The sequence below is a fragment of the Myodes glareolus genome, chromosome 14 (genome assembly GCF_982192425.1).
Source record: "Myodes glareolus chromosome 14, mMyoGla1.1, whole genome shotgun sequence".
NCBI classification, from domain to species: domain Eukaryota; kingdom Metazoa; phylum Chordata; class Mammalia; order Rodentia; family Cricetidae; genus Myodes; species Myodes glareolus.
In genome coordinates this window covers 32380433-32398089 of record NC_142039.1, presented here as the reverse complement: position 1 = coordinate 32398089, position 17657 = coordinate 32380433, and the positions used below count along the sequence as shown (strand labels likewise).

General features: G+C 37.4%; 1 protein-coding gene across 1 annotated transcript in view; it reads right to left on the bottom strand.

The window, feature by feature from the left end:
* Lyst (lysosomal trafficking regulator) overlaps positions 1 to 17657 on the bottom strand; it is a 154363-nt gene that overhangs the window by 103642 nt on the left and 33064 nt on the right. The window contains exons 5-11 of the mRNA XM_048460925.3: positions 15487 to 15577; positions 11824 to 13903; positions 9264 to 10272; positions 7516 to 7677; positions 4688 to 4844; positions 2095 to 2321; positions 1593 to 1659 (exon numbers count right to left, since the gene is read on the bottom strand). Coding sequence (XP_048316882.3) covers positions 1593 to 1659; positions 2095 to 2321; positions 4688 to 4844; positions 7516 to 7677; positions 9264 to 10272; positions 11824 to 13903; positions 15487 to 15577 — 3793 coding nt within the window. The remainder of the gene's footprint in view (positions 1 to 1592; positions 1660 to 2094; positions 2322 to 4687; positions 4845 to 7515; positions 7678 to 9263; positions 10273 to 11823; positions 13904 to 15486; positions 15578 to 17657) is intronic.

The following is a 17657-nucleotide window of genomic DNA, read 5'->3' as shown; positions in this document are numbered from 1 at the left end:
GAGCTGTAAGGGTGGAGGACGGACATGGAAAGACTGGGAAATGAATGGGATTGGGAATGCGAAAGTCCCAAAAAAAAAATTTTTAAAAAATTACTAAATCACACAGAAAAAAAAAAAAACCTGACAGGTTTCTGTGTGATTGAGAAAATGGACATGCACATATACACACAAACAAAAATTTTAAAAAACAAAAGATAATCAAGCCAAAGGACTTCTTTACTATAAAACAGGTGTGGCTTGAGTGAGAATGGTCCTAGTAGGGTCATATGTATGATGAAACTGTTTGAGAAGGATTAGGAGGTATGACCTAGTTGGAAGAGATGTGTCACTGGGGGTGGACTTTGACATTTCAACAGCCTACACCTTTCCTGGTTAGTTTTCCCTCTTCCTGCCTCCTGATTGTAGACCAGATGTAGGTTCTTAGCTACTCTTCTAGGGCCATGTCCCCTGTCATGAGGATCATGAATTCACCCTCTGAAACTGCAAGCCCCCATTAAATGCTTTCTTCTATAAGTTGCTTTGGTCATCGTGTTTTGTCACAGGAACAGAAAAGGAACTAAGACAAAGGGCAATTGACAAAATTAAAAACTGGATAAAATGTTGGAATAGAATTTTTTTAAACTCCCAAAACATAATACAAATGAAGAGAAGTCCATGAAATAAGAGTCATGGTGGGATCCAACTTTAAAGCCCAAGATTACAATTCATATGGAGAAAAATAAAAAGAGCAAAGAATATGGAGAGGAGAAAATATTTTTAGAAATAATAAATCTTTGTGATCATGGACCAGTCTTTCCTAGACTTCAAAGAAAGGACATAGCAACAAAAGCAAGAAAATATGACAACTGATTATAAAGTATCCTAGAAGAGCTCTTTGATTAAGAAGAGGACATTAGGTAACAACTTAGGAAAAACTGGATATGCTAAAAAAAAACTGTAGGCTTAAATATGAGAAAAGAGAAATTTACATACTTTCAAGTTGCCACCCATAAGATACTTACAAATTACAATAAAGAAACCTGGTAGACCATCTTAACCTAAAATGATTAAAATTAACACCCCTAATTATAAGACACAGACATCACAAAGCCTTTGATATGGTATCCTCTAGAGGATTCAATACTAATATTGGGTATTCCTGACAAACGTGTGTGAATTTAATTTGGAGGAAGGAAGCATTATACAAATACAAATTAACATTTCACATATATAAGCCTTAATCCTCCACTATAATTTAGATTTACTGTGGCCAGAATCACATCAATTTTCATTATGAATTTCTGAAATGTCTGAGAAAGTACTGAGTAGAGAAGAGAACATCAGATGATGCAGTACAGTGTCTATACCAGGCTACAATCTCCATGGAGTTACTAAACAACTTACTTCAGGCCTTGGAATCTACATTTTCCCTCTATTAGATAAAAATACTTATATTTTATTGCGTGAGTGTGAGGAACAAATAAGACAATACATTTAAAAATTTTGAAAGCACAGAGCAATATGCTAGTGGAAGCCATAATCATTAAACATTAATTCTTCATACAAAATCACAATAATTAAAAAGCTATTTCCTTCCACCAGGTTCAACTCACCTTGAAACTCAGAATTAGTTTGTGTTAAAATATTCAAGAACCCTCCTAGAAGAATTTTTACAGTTCCCTAAAGATTAAAAAATGAAACGTAAGAAATTAAACGTTTAACTTTATAAAAGCACAATACAACTGCAATGTCATGATACATTATTTCATAAGGGTGTGTGTGTATGTGTGTGTGTGTGTGTAAGGGGGGAAAGGGAGAGAGAATGTGTTTAAATGACTGGAAAGAATACTGTTGCAGGATTAAATGCAAGCTTTAAGATCTGTTCTCAAGATACATTACTGTGTAGCTACTGACAAAATTGATTTTATGTTACTTATTAGAGAAATACAAAATAAGGTGATTTTAGAAAATCACTTGAAAGTCAAAACATACTGAAGGCAGAATAAAAGATAAGTAATCTCAAATAATTTTCAGAAAAGTTGGGTTATATATGTGGAAATGAATAGTTGGGGCATAAGTGTGATAAATACTGATTTAACTTAGTCCATCTTTTACCTGTTGCATGAGCAGAGAAATGTTCTTTTCCTTCTGCCTGGCAATCTTCAGAAAGTTCTCAAATACATGAGTAAGCACATCAAGTTTAGCTTTGCTAGCAGAGAGCAAATTTAACTCCAGCATGCAAATCTCGGGGTATATTATCTCTCCGTGAGTGAGGTTTTCAAGTAAGTTGTTCGGAACAATCGATACACTGAAACTTTCTGCTTCAGGTTTTAATTCTACTCCTGAAAAAGGAAAAAAAAAAAAAGAATGTTTTATTCCCAAACACCGAATATTTCAACCATAACTCATCACTAAGAACACTTCATGAAAACTGTGCTTTTTTAAATAAAATGTTCACAAAGCTTTTTCCTGCAACCTTAATGTTAATTAAGGTTTGTATCTTGAACAATCAAGTCTTGTGAATAGCTTAATTTTGAAAGTAGTTTTGATCTTCAATGAAACTACAAATATTGTCAACAGAAATTTTCATAAACATGTGTTATAGATTTAATACCTTCTTTTGATGCAACTGGAAAAATTGGAGCATAAGTGTGATAAATACTGATTCAACTAGTACATCTCTTACCTGCTGCATGAGCAGAGAAAAGTTCTTTTACTTAAATTTTGAAAAATTAAATAATTTTATGTTTAATTATATTTAAATAATTTCTTTTTAAATTACGTTTAAATAATCCTAAACTTTCTGATCCCCAAATATCTAACTCACAGTATAGTTTATTTTATCTGCCCCATTTCTGTGGTAATGGTAGGCTCGGTGTGTTGAAATCCTCTTATGACTTTCTTACTGACTGACCTTAACAGGGTCTGCTTCACTCTTTAAAAACGCTTATATGAGGGCTGGGAAGAATGCTTGCTGCAAAAGCACAAGAACCCAAGTGCAGACTCTTAGTACCCATACAAAAAACTGGGTGTTATGCCAACAATCAGTGATACCAGGCCTAGGATAAGTGAATGCCTTGGAGCTCACTGGCCAGTCAGCTAAATAAGAATCAGCAAGCTCTAAGTTCAGTCAGAGACTGTCTCAAAAGATAAAAGATAAAATCAATTAGGCAGGTGAGATGACTCAGTAAGTTAAAGGCACTTGCCATACAAGCATTACCTACAACCCGAGTTTGAACACTGCAAAGTTATACCTAGGTTACGATAAAACTACCATTAAACAAATATTTTTTTCAAAAAGCACAGACTATAGGTCCATTACACCTATAAATTTTAAAAACAGTGGTTATTCCTATTCCTTCCATGAAAAAGAAAAAATTCCTAGCAAAAATAAACTACTGTATATTTTTAAAAAAATTAACAGTGCTGGGAAAGCCCAAGGCCAGTGTCTGAAAAGAAAGAGCCTTCACAAAATCTTTTAGCTCAAATAATCTGTTTTAGTTAGATTTTCTGTTGCTGTAATCAAACACTACTACAAAAAGCAAGCTGGGAAGGAAAGGGTTTGTTTCAGCTTACAACTCTCAGTTCATGCTCCACCACTGAAGGAAGACAAGGCCAGAACTCAGGGAAATAATTGGGAGGCAGGAACAGAAGCAGAAACCATGGAGGAGTGCTGCTTACTGCCTTGTTCTTCATATGGGGCTTGCAGGCCTGCTTTCTTACACATCCCAGGACCGTCTGCCTAAGAGTGGTACCCACAATGGGCTCAGCTCTCCCACAACACTAATTAAGAAAATGCACTACAGGCTTGTCCATTGGCCAATCTGATGGAGGCATTTCCTCAATTGAAGTTCCCTTTTACCAAATGACTCTAGCTTGTGTCAAGCCAACATAAAACAAGCAAACAGACCATCTTTTCCATTCTATCCAAGCTGCACTGCCAGCACAAAAGATCACATGCAACACAGTTCTGTCATAAGGACAGGCTAGTCTACAGGAAATGATAAAAGGAACCTGCTGTAACACCCTTGGATGTCACCGACAATGAGATTTCAATGTACATATCACCTCTGAAGAAAGGGCTGCTCCGAGCTGGGCGGTGGTGGCGCACCCCTTTAATCCCAGCACTCGGGAGGCAGAGGCAGGCGAATCCCTGTGAGTTCGAGGCCAGCCTGGTCTACAAGAGCTAGTTCCAGGACAGGCACCAAAAACTACAGAGAAACCCTGTCTCGAAAAATACAAAAAAAAAAAAAAAAAAAAGAAAGAAAGGGCTGCTCCGACTAGCCAATGACTGATATCACCTACTTTTCCTTGTGCTGTCTACTTCTGGATATCACCTTTCTTTCCTGCAGAAAGGTGTATGAAAGCAAGGACTTTCTCCTTCATCCTGACTCTTAGGCATTTACTTGTTTTAGACAAGAAAGTTTATTGTTCTGTTTTGTTTTGTTTTCCTTACAGAGTAATGGATCAATAGTATCTGGGGCTTTAGGCTTGTTAAGTAAGGGCTCTTTCACTGAAATTATATTCATAGTTTTGATCCCACTGCTGAAATTACATATTCAAATGGCAGATGTGATGTGATGATCAAATAAAATGACAATACAATGCCTTTTTAAAATTGTAAGGCCACTGGGTAGGGGAACAATGAACCATTTTGCTAACTTACAATCTGACGGCAATCCAACCACAAGCATCAGAGACATTTTACCATCATCGTGGGCGTCACCATCCTCAGGATTACTTTCACTGTCTGCTTCATAACCTTCTTCCTCGCCCAGAAGTTTCAGACTACAGCACTGAGAATCCTCAATTTCTTCTGAGAAATCTCCAGGCTGGGACAACAATTCTTCCTCCGACTGATGACTCTATAAGGCCAATGTAAGTCAAAAGCAGGAGTTGTGACACTGACTCATTTTTCAGTAGCAGGATACTTATCATTGCGGTAAAAAACAATGACATCTTGAATTTTGCATGCAAATGGATGGACATAGAAAACGCTTTACTGAGTGAGGTAAGCCAGACCCAAAAAGAGGAATATGGTATGTATTCACTCATAAGTGGATTCTAGCCATAATTAAAGGTCTTTGAGCCTATTAATCGTGATCCTAGAGAAGCTAAATAAGAAGGTGAACCTGAAGAAAGTCATGTAGTTATCCTCCTGGAGATTGGAAATAGACAAGAGTGCCAGGTAACCTCGGGTGCATGAGGGAGTGGGAGGGTTGTTGGAAGGGGAAGAGGGTTAGAGAGTAGGGAATAGGGGAGGAATAGGGAAAGCTCGGGAGACTGGGATGGGGGAGAGGGAGGAAGGATGGATATGGGATCAGGGAAGAATATATCTCAACTAAGGGAGTCATTTTAGGGTTTACAAGAGACTTGATTATAAATGGGATCTCAGGTCCAAGGAGAGATCCCCAGATTGTTCCCTGGACAGAGGAGAGGGTGCCTGAACCGGCCTTGGCCCATAACCATACTGATGAATATTTTGCTTATCACCGAGAAGCCGAAGGAAAGAGAACGTGAGCAAAGAAGGCAAGACCAGAGGGAACCTTCATCCGACGATGGATGGCGATACAGACGGAGACCCACATTGGAGCACCGGACTGAGCCCCCCAAGGTCCAAATGAGGAGCAGAAGGAGGAAGAACATGAAAAAGGAAATCAGGACCGCGAGGGGTGCGATCACCCACTGATACAAGGGGACTGATCTAATGAGAGTTCACCAAGGCCAGTTGGACTGGGACTGAACGAGCATGTGATCCAACCAGATTCTCTGAATGTGGCCGGATTCTCTGAATGTGGCTGGCCTGGAGTTTTTCTGAAAAGCCATTGACAATGACACTGGGACTTGTTTCCTCTGCATATACTGGATTTTTGGGATCCAGTCTGTCTGGATACTCACCTTCCTCGACCTGGAGGGAGAGGGGAGGAACTTGAACTTCCCACAGGGCAGGAAACCCTGACTGCTCTTAGGGATGGAGAGGGAGGAGGAGAGGGAGTGGGGGGAGTGGGAAGGTGTTGGGAGGTGGGGCGGAAATGGAAACTTTTATAATTTAATAAACTTTGGGGAAAAAAGTCACTTTAAGAATAATCCCAATATTTTATTTAAGAGAAAAAAATCTTAGTAATTAGAAGTCACTTAAAAAATGAAATTTCCTCTGCAATATTTCCCAAACTCTCTCAGCTACCTCAGAACAAAGGGCTGTAGCAGACAAACCCATTGGCCACACAATAGAGAATGACTGAAAACCACAGTAAGGCAGTGTTCTATTGTACACTTATTCAGAATAATAAGCATATTATTTTCACACACTACAAATAGGAACAATTTCCCAATTCTTTTTAATTAAATGCTTCATAAACTAGATAACAGGAAAAGACATAACAATCTTAAAAAGGAAATAAGGATTTCAGAATGCAAGTGTTTACATATAAGCATCTCAGAAATCAAGAGTGCCAGCATCAATTTTCTGTCTACTACCTGTGACAAGACCTTTTTTTTCTTATAAAAACGTCACTGATACCTTCACCTTAGGATCTACTTGAGTTTATAAAAGCTCAGGGTACTTTATCATTGCAACAACCATAAACGGTAGCATAAAGTAAATGTTTCAATTAGTTATAAGCTGCCATTTGATTCAACAACAAATTGAAGTTCTAAGCTTTAAGGTCAATTTTTAAAGTCAATAAGCTTTAAAATTATGAAAAATAACAGAATACTATGGCAAATATATTAAAATACCAAATATATTACTATACCAAAGGTTAAAACTAAAGCTATATAAAGATGAAAGCTAACAATAGTTAACTCAAAGTAAAATAGAAGCAAACAGGGAAGAGAAATGAGTTAAAATGTACATCATAAAGTTTCAGGAAAAATTTAAGTTACTTTTGAAAAATGTTAACAAAACTCAAAATCTCCTAATGCTGTCTTCTATATGAGTATTGTTCATTTTTATGTTGAGTAATTTTAAAGTACAGTCAGAAGACCATTCTGGAAATATTAGTTGTACTAACACAGGACCAGGTAAGAGAGTTAAACATCACTATTCCTGAATCATCATTTAATAGATTATTTGCTGCTGCAAACCAGTTTTTCTTTAAAACATTTCAAGAAAGAAAAAGCCATGGGCAGGAGACTGAGAAAACGTGCTGATGCTGAGGTGTCAGTGTAGTGGCTGACACAGGGGAAGGGTGCTGTACCTTCTGTCCAGATTTGAAATTTCCCAAAGTAAAATCTTTGAGGGGAAAAAAGATTATCAATTATATGTAAGATTATCTAACCTTATTGCATTTTTGTCTTATTGGGAACTATTACCAAAAAATTTCCAGATTAGATTAACTGAAGCATATTGTATTGATGTCCTGCTTTTCTTTGAGGCAGGACAACAATGAAATAATACCCATTCCAAATGATGGAGAACGAACCTAGGAACTTACCTGATCAAATCCATGTGGCTGTGATCTAAATCACGTCTGGCCCCACCCCACATGCTCCAGTTTCCTGGGCATACTAAAAACGTGACACATGGATTCATACCTTGTCAGTCACAGTATCACCAGGATCCAAGTCTGCTGCATGATTCCCTAGGGCCACTCGAAGCAGGGCATCAAATAAAGGTTTTGCTAATTCTGTTTCCGTCACCTTTGACTGGAAAAGGTGTTCCCTCATTTCACACAATATATTTTCCACAGACAAGCTCTAAGATAAAATGAGAGACTAAGAGTATCAATAACATGCTTTAAAAAATAAAAAGACAAAATGGATTACAACAAGCAGAAGAAAAATTTATTTGTAATTGATATGAAAGTAAACTGACTATAAAATTTGAGCTCTTATCCAAATATCCTACTTAATATTTAAAAACTGTTAAATTTTTATCTATAAATATTTCGGGTTTTAAATTTCAATGTACTTTAAATTATTTGAATCATAAAAAAAAATTGTTCTTTGGGAGCTAGAGAGATAGCTCAATGGTTAGGAGTTCTTACAGAGGACCTAGGATTCATAAGGTGGATCCCAGCACCCATATGGTGGCTCACAAAAGCCTGCAACTCCAGTTCAAGAGAATCCAGTGTCCTCTCTTCTGGCCTCCTCGGGCACTATGCACCTATCTACAGTGTGTAGACATACATACAGGCAAAATACTCTTACACATAAGAAAAAAGTCTTAAATTTTTTGCAAAATCATTCTTTGAAACTTCAGAGTTGAGAAGGAGGGGGAACTGTAGTTGGTATGTAAAATGAACAAAAAATGAAATGTCAGAGCTAATTATCACTGGAGTTTACTAATTCCTTATTCTTAGAGATTCTCTAAGAGTTTAAGAAGCAGTTCTAATTAAGTTTTTCTTATGCTTTCAGTTCTGTCCTTTGAATGAAGCTGTTACTGCTTGCCTAGATCTCTGTAACAGTGGGGGAAAAACAAAAACAAACAAACAACAAAAAAAACTTGCTTTTCTATTATGGAATTCTAAGTCTAACACATAAAACAAACAGGTACAGACCAGATGATGACCATACTAGAGACATAAACAAAGGTCGGGGAATATAAGCAGAGTACCTAACAGTATCACAAAGATTGTGAACTTTGAAACTTTAAAACACAACATCCATAAATATTCATTTAAGAATTAATTCACAAACTATCCCATGGGGCTTTTTGCAGAAAACTAAACAGTAAGCTTCTTTAGAACTAGATTATGTGCCCCATTGTGTCCTCCATACTTTGTATCCTGCTACACACAAAAGAACTTTGTAAAAAAGTATGTGGTAAATGGGAGGGGGAGGACCATGAGGCCCCTCCCTTCCCTGTGGATTTAATAGGGAGAAGAGTTTCTGAGGTCCCAGCCCTCTCAGTATCTAGAAGGAACTAATGGTTACTGGGGAAGGGGAAGATACTTTTCACTGTGGTATAACCTACTGGCAACGAACTCTTGCTCTAGTAAATAACTCTTCATCCAGATTCTCAGAAGAAACCCTAATAAAACGTAATGGGTTACTTACACATATACACACATATATACACACACAGGAAAAGAAAACCAGCTGGGAAGAGGAAGAGGGTGAGTGAAAGTGGGAGGAGAAAAACGAGGGCAGGAAAGGTAAATTGATATAAATATACTGTATATATAAAACTGTTATAGTAAGTTTCGGATTTATGTATAATTAATACAAGAAAATAAAATTTAAATATGTAGCAGAATAAGTTGACAATATTGTTATGACATTTATATTATAATACACTACACATATATGTTACATAAGCTGGACTGAGGACAAAGCATCACCTGAGGAGGTAGCTCTGAATCCATCTTCTGCTGACTGGCTCTGGAGCTATGCAGACAGATGGCCAGAAGGGACTCCAGAAGTCGTATGCTCTGGAGAGAGATCTCATTGTCTTGATTCATAAATGCCTTTGCTTCCCCAGGAACAGCTTCAGTAACCAAAATCTGCTCTACATTTGTGGGAAACATGTGCTGTGACTCTAAGTCATTCAAGCTGTCAGCACTCTTTATGAGATGTCCCAGGTCTGGTGCTGCTGAAGATGACACATCTCCCTTCGATGTCATTTCAGGTTGAGACATTCTGATTAACTCTTGGTTTTCATTTACACTCATTTCTCCCTGCCTTTTTCCTTGTTCCTCTTCACGACTTCTGAATAGTTTTTGGATTATCATAAATATTAATTGATGGCACACTCGGAAACCACCAAGCCTGTGAAATTGTTTCTGGAAGACTGAACTCAACATGTAGATCCAACGGCACATAGACCAAATATCTGCTGCTTGGTGCAAACATTCAGGGGAAGGTAAGATGACGTTCTCAAGAGACAGACACGGTAACATGTGACTTAATGGTTCACTGGCAGTACTGTCATAGCCAGAAGTATCTTCTGACTCATTGACAGAGTCCCTATCAGAATCTGCTTCTTTACTGACACATAAAAAAGCCACACAGAGAAAGAGGTTTATGGTGTTTATGTGAACATCCTGGTGAACAGTCTTCCGTTTCTTTGGATAAGCTTCTCTGAGACTGGCATAAAACTTACTGAGACTCCGAGGAGAATCTGAAGAAGCTTGCTGCTTACAGAGAGAAGGACTCACACTTAAGGAGGGCAACTCCTGCTCAATGTCTAACCCATTGGCACCTGGAACTGAAGCATCTTTCTGTTGTTCCCCTAGGCTGATAATCAGAGTTTCAAATGCTTTGAGGGAATGACTTCGAATCCCATCTAAGTAATTTAATTCAATTATTTGGTTTACTCCATTACAACTTAAAAACAAATCTCTTAATACCCTGTAAGAGATAGGAAAAAATGAAATATTTTATATAACATGGTAAAACATTTACAAATAGGTACATATGCTATGTAAACAGGACACTGCTATGTGTGGTATATACTAACCACTACCTACTCTGATTCACTGTCTGAACAGTTCTAAGATACTGATTAAGATCTCAAGTTACTTTCCAATTGCACTTACATGTTCATATATAACTCTGGCTATATTTAAAAAGAAATGTTTATATATAGAACACATTAAAATAAGCAACTCAAGAAAGAATTTTTTCTACAAATAGTAAATTTCATAGAAATTCTAAATATCATTACCACCCCTGATGTGGGTACAGGAGAGCAAGCATATATTTGTTCACTTGGTTGTCTGTCTAACATTCTGCTTAGACTTTCCATTTGTTTTATACTACACTCTAGAAAAGGAAAGAACCAAACTACAGAGCTGAAAATCTTGGGAGGATATTCTCTCAACTTGAAGGTTTAGTACCATGTGAGTTTCCTTATAGTTCTCTTCTAATTTGTTGAGTTGATCAAAGTCAACAGCACAGATATAAAAGATGAATATAGCTTGGTAGAATCCATGTCAGGATTTTTTTTGTTTTTGTTTTTTGTTTTTGGTTTGGTTTGGTTTTGGTTTGGTTTGGTTTTTTGAGACAGGGTTTCTCTGTAGCTTTGGAGCCTGTCCTGGAACTAGACTCTTGTAGACCAGGCTGTCCTCGAACTCACAGAGATCTGCCTGCCTCTGCCTCCCGGGCACTGGGATTAAAGCACCACCACCACCACCCGGCTCCAGTTTTAAGGTAGCCATATTACATATGCATTAATTTAAATGGTCAATCTATCCATTAAAGCAAGCTTTACTTACACAGTCATTTTAAAGTACCCCAAACTTAACAATCTCATGAATTTGAAAAAGTCGTTGATAGACAACAACTTAAACTTTCTTTTTGCTTATTTGTGTTTTCGACTTTGAGTAATAAATACAACTATGATATTTAAGAAATGATCTCCTTAATGCCACTGACTTGAGAACTAAATATTTCACGTATGTACAAATTATACACTGTTGTAAATACATTAAAATTATTGTTTTATATTTTACTCATAAAATAAGCATTGTTTTGTTCTAACACGATCTTTATAAACATTTTAATGGTTTATAATATTCTACCTACATAGTAAAACAAAAAAATTAATCTGAACTGACCTTTGTTCTGACATCTTCATTCCACACACTCTTTCCCTCAGAAATATATTCAAAACTTTTACCTTTTTTTCCATTGAGAAGTCAAATATCAATGTCTCTAGTCTCTCTTCTATAACTATTCCCAGAAGAATAAATTTTAAAAATGTTTAAAACATGACATGGAAAGAGTGCTTTCTTTGTGGACAAACTAAATCCTTGAAAGCAATATAGTAACTATGATTATACTGTGGTTGAGGTCCTGGAGACATCAAGGTTAGAAATTTAAACACACACACACACACACACACACTTTATCTCATATAAAAAGCATTCATCCAACTGTAAAATATGCACACCTACAAACCTGGATTTAAGTAGACTAGGCAGAGTTTTTAGATAAATCTGAAGCACTTCCTGAGACAAACACTGCTTCAGTTGGCTACACATATGAGTCTGAACAGAAGTAATACTTAGTTGTTGGTAATGGTGTACTAATTCAACTCCTCTTTGGAGCACAGGATAAAAAATATAATTATACAATTTCCACTGAACAACTACATTGCCTTTCTGGATCAAATTGCAAATGTGATTTGCAATCTGTATGTTATTCAATCTGTCTTCTTGAAAGACAAAGTTCTGATAAGCTTCCAATGCATCCCATTTCCACAATAAGTCTTCAGACCCACTGCTAGGCAGGATCCCTTGAAATCTGTAAGAAGGACTGGGCAAGCCAGAGGAAGGGCCAGCACCACACAAGGTGCCTTGCAGTGTCTCTTCTAACTTAGCCAGTTGGTCAGAATCCACAGTACAGATGTTACAAGCTGCTTTTTTAATTCTCTGTGAAATCTCTGCTCCTCCTAACTGATCCAGAAGAAGTTTGTTAAGGACATTCAGTATGTGCTGCTGAAAATTCTTCAGTGCTGGCAATTTAAAAGCATGGAGTAAAGGAATAATCACAGACTTAGGATCCATACAACAACAGATTCCAACACTGTGTACACCCGATAGGATCTGGACACAGGTGGTGCTCAGGGAAACCTGCTGCAGCAAGCGTAAGCACTGGTGAGCGCACACTGCAATGCAGCAGCACCGCTCGGGATACTGCACATCTCCCTCTGCAGTCTCTTCAAAGGGGCTTTTAGAAAGCTGGTTTTTAAAAGCTGAAACTAGGAGACCTGAGAGATCGCGGTGGTGCTGCATGAAATGGGAATACTCACAGCGCCGGTGCCTTTTCCTTGTGCACATGGAATGATGAAGTTGCTCTGATTTCACTTTTTTGACAGTACTTATTATTTTCATTACACTGTTTATCAGGGTTTTCAAATGTTCTGCAGCCTCTGAAGGAACACTGTCCCTTGAAAGCAGCCATTCCATCTGAAGAACTGCTGTTTCAAACAGATTAAATCCTTGGTGCTGAATAAATTCTTGAACTAAATCCATGGCTTGACTGAAGTAAAAGGGATTTGAAGCTGCACTCTGAAGACAAGAGATAAGGAGCTGTAGAACTCCTTCCAGAAGCTCAGGGAGAAGAAGGGCTCTATGACGATACTTGGAAAATATAAAGCCCTCCTGGACCTCCTGTAGTGTTTTCTTTTGTCTTGGCGAGAAAGGGTCAGGCTGCTTTTCCAAGCAAGCTCTAATTTTTAAAGCTGCCCTAAGCAATTCAGTCAAGTTTTTTCTAAGACTTTCTGGCATTGCCTCTGCTGTGCAAACATCTACTGACATAAGATGCAGCACAGTTCGAAAGAGCATCCGTTGAACCAAAGCCACTGGCTCTTCAGTCCAACCTGCAGAAACCACCTGTCTCTCCAAAGTGTCACTCTGGTTACAGCAGTCCCCAAAGCCTGCTAGGAACTCAGTCAGTGTGGGTACTACACTGGTTGCTAGGGAAGAATTATGATTCAAAGCAATGTCAAACTTACAGACTTTCTCCAACAGCGATAACAGAACATGACATAAGTCAAAGGGAGAGTTATTCATGTTACTGAGAATAGACAAGGCAGCTGGCTCACTTAATATGTCGCCATTTGAATCCTGTTTCGGGATGATTTCTCTGGAGTTTTCCAAAGTCATGGTGTCAGAAAGGACCTGTTCTTTGGTTGCAGAAGGGTCAAGTTTGGCTAGGAGGTGGTCTTCCTTAGGAGACTGCGTCAGGATCCGGGGTAGCACATGGGACCTCCTGTGCTTACTCACAACTGTACTTTTCTCATCTGAGTTGCCTTCGGAGTCAGAGGTGGAGAGCTGTGTTTTTCTTGCATCTCTTACAGAGTAGCGGTGGGTACTTTTACGCTGTCGCCTGCTTTTTCGAAAAAGGTTTACTTTTGCAGAGATTGGACCAGGTGGAGCACTTCCTTCTAAATATAATTTTCCCTGAGTTGATTTTTGCAAACTTGAGTTCTTTTCTTTGGTCAGGATTATATCAGACGACAACGGCAAGTTAAAATCTAATAAAATCAAGAAAGACACTTAGAATATGTCAGTACCTGTTAAACTCAATATGTATGGGCAATGACTCTTACAATCCACATTATGAGTCTGGCCTGGCATAATTTTCCTGCAAGTCTGCTTTCCCTAGTTACATCTCTGGGTCACTTCCGCCCACACTTATCCTTTCTACTCTCTATACCAGGTGGTAATAGCTCAAGAGATACAACTTGATTTTGAGGACAACAAAGAGAAAAATTAGGAAATTAGACATGAGTTGAACCTACTACATTCTAATTTCTAAATATGAGCTTGAACTATTCAGCTGCTGTGCTCACCACTTATAAACCTTTAGTAATGCTGTAATTAAGACATAGTGTTAGTTTGTTGCTTCTCATAACTTCAATATTCACCCAAATGAACTAAAAAATCATATAGTATATATCAAGTATTCATCAAGACTAGGGTTAAAAGAGTTGTTCAGGCAAAGTATTTCTCTAGGGCCTTGTTCCCTGAACTAGCCAAATTTAGAGAGATCAGCAGCAGTTCATTCTTAGTCCCCAGAGCCTGGGGCAGCATTCAATGGCCATTTCTTAAAGAAAGGATCTAATTAAATGAATCTTTCTCTTTGTAGCAATATGTGTTAAAATCCACAGGAAACAGTTGTAATTTAGGAGAACTAAATAAAAAACCATTAGTAGAATTTTGCACTTTACTTAGGAGAAGGAAAATAAAGCAGTTGAGAACAAATGTTAAAAGGGACCAATTTCACCAAAATATAAGATGCCAGCAATGAAGACAACTCCCCTAAAATGACAGTAATCAACTCTAAGTGGTTAACAAATTTTTAATTCTGCAAACTCAAAAAAAAGAATAGTTAATTAATCAATAAATAATCAGGAAAATAATATGAGAAGTCTTTAAATATTTTCCTTAAAAGAGTTCTATGTCAAATGTGTATTAAAATATAAACAAGGCATTAAAATATAATATAGGAAGACTATTTTTAACCAGGAGATTCATAAAGTATTCCAGAAATGATCCAGGGGAAAACCAGGTTATCTTTCCACTGAAGTTCCATGTACTTATAAATGCATATTTTTCAAAATAAGAAATTAAAATTTATTGATCTCATATCATAATTCTACTTAGCCTAGAAACAAACTATGACTTTCAATTTATCCCTCAAAAGCAAAATTAGAAAAACTAAGATAAAGCAAATATTGCAGAAGTCACTTTTAGAGCACTGGTGATAGCCGTCTTTTAAGCAATGGGCTTTAATTCCTTTCTTCAAACTTTTCACTACCCATTTTCCTAACGCTATGGCATATCTAGCAACTACATTAAGTAAGTATTCTGCTTCTTTGGGTATTTATAATTGTCATTTATACAAGTCTCTCAGAAGCATCATGGACTTTTATATTAATGGAAGAAGAAAAATTGTGCTTTCCTAATGAATTTTTCATACTAGGTATATAATAAATCACCACAGTATCTACTACTCTGAAGCTGCATTAACCAATCAGGAAGAGATACCTTTGCAAATAAACTTCTTTTCCTAAAGGGATATGACAATGCAAGCGATCTGTGAAAAGGGACATACCTGTTGCCTGCTGTTCCTGGACAGGTATCTTCCACACCAAGGGAAGGAGTGACAGAAGAAGAGTCAGGAGTTCTTCTCTACATGTCAGGGCCTGTGTCAGAAGCAAAAAGGTCTTTCATGTTCTAAGGGCCCAAGACACATTCATTCCTATTTATCCTGTATTCAACTGAACCAAAACCAATTTTTATCCTTAAAAACAATTACATTTGAAAAACTGAAGATCAAATTATCCTATTTTAAGCCCAAGTCAAACTGTGGATACTTTTCAGTTTATAAGCTTTCCAACCACAGAAGAATGTAAGATTATGTGATGGTATTTAGCACATTCTTGCTACATTCTCACGAAGAGCTATTACTGCTACCATGCACAGTGCAAGAATTTATCACCTATGAAAAAACAGATTTGTTAAGTAAAAATAAAAAACTAAAACCTATAAGTTAGTAAACTAACAAGGTTACTAGAAAAAGAAAGTCTTCATGTAGTTAAATGTAAAACTTAGAAGACAATTTTAAGAGAAAGCAACAATAATAATACATATAAAAATTTATCAGTAAAGATAATTAAATATATTGACTGAACACTCTATTCAAGGGACCTGTTATATTATCCTTTCTGAAGTAGATGGTCCATGTTGGTCCCTTTAATTGGTCTGTAAAATACATACACACAAACAGAACAACAGAAGGCATGTAGTATCAGTAAATTTCCCAGTAGGAAACAGAACCCTAGTATGGAAATAGTATTCAGAAAAAAAAACAATCATCAGAAATGTTGAAGTAGGATTGCAACTAGACAGCTACACCTGGGATACCTGGGACATGTGGTTGAGTATTTAATGAACAGTTAATCTAGGAGTTATTCCTTCTCACAACAATCTTTGAGGAGGGGATCAGGATGACATGAATAGATTTGCTGGGCAGAACTGTGGTAAATGGGAACAGTCAATGTTAACAGCAAGATCACATGGCCCATATATGAGATGATGACTTGACAACAAATAAACACAGAGACATATGAGAAACTATATGGTGGAACTGAACTGACTCACAGTTCATTTTCAATGATGCACAAGGGAGAAAAAGACTCCTCACAGGTTTCCTGTTTAAGTAATGAGGTGGCTGATAATATTTCCACAAAGAGAGAAAAATCTAAGAGGGGTAATAGGTTAGAGTAAAGACAGACTGCCTTAATTTTTTAAAATTATATTTAGTGTGCATATGCTGTTGGGCTGAGCAGTGAATACCTTTACCTGATGAGACATTTCATTAACCCAGATTCATTTTCTAGACATATGCAATTTGAGATGCTGGGGAGATGTCTAAATGGAGACAACTTTTAATAGACAGATATAGATTCGGAACTTAAGATATAAAAGTCAGCTGGGTAGATACCTAGGACACATGTAAGGTTACCCAAAGAGCAAGCAGAATAATGAGAGAGAACTGATAACAATGGTATTCAGAGCCCCAAAAGTCTTTAAGGTGAGCAGTGCTGAAGTAAGTCTGTTGAGCAGATTGACAGACGGTTACAGAGAGAAGCAGAACCAGAGAAACCACAGATGAGAACAGTGAAAAAAAATGCATTAAACAGGATGAAAGCTGTCATTTCTGAACTATATAAAATGATGGCTGAAAAGCCTTTAGCAACTGAAGAGTGCTGGTAACATTCACAATCACAGCTTTAATGGAGTGATAATGGAATGAACAGAATCTCTGTTACAGCAGGCTGAAGAGTCAAAGGAATTAAAGATTCCCAGTCTCAAATAAAGTAAAAACTTCTTAGCTCATTAATCTTCTGAGTCCTCCTAATGTGAGTCTTTAGTGAATTCTAATGGAACAGACACACTGTCCTGGTAAGTGAGTCCTTGCTCTATAGCAGTACACTGGCAAATCTCACCGTTATGTGAACAGACATTTCTGCCTTCACCTGATGCTCAATATGATCTGGAACATCCCCATCCTACCATGTAAGACCTAGCTCCAGCAATATCTGCTTTGTGAGGCTCACTATCCACTTCTTCCTGAGACAACTGCTCTCACCTCTCAGGATTTAATGCCTGTTGTCCCTAGTTCACTATGCAGACTTATAGATAAGCCCCTGAAAGGATGAGATGAGAGCAAGTACAGATCTTTGGGGTTTGACCCTGCTATGCTAAAACAGCAGTCCTAGG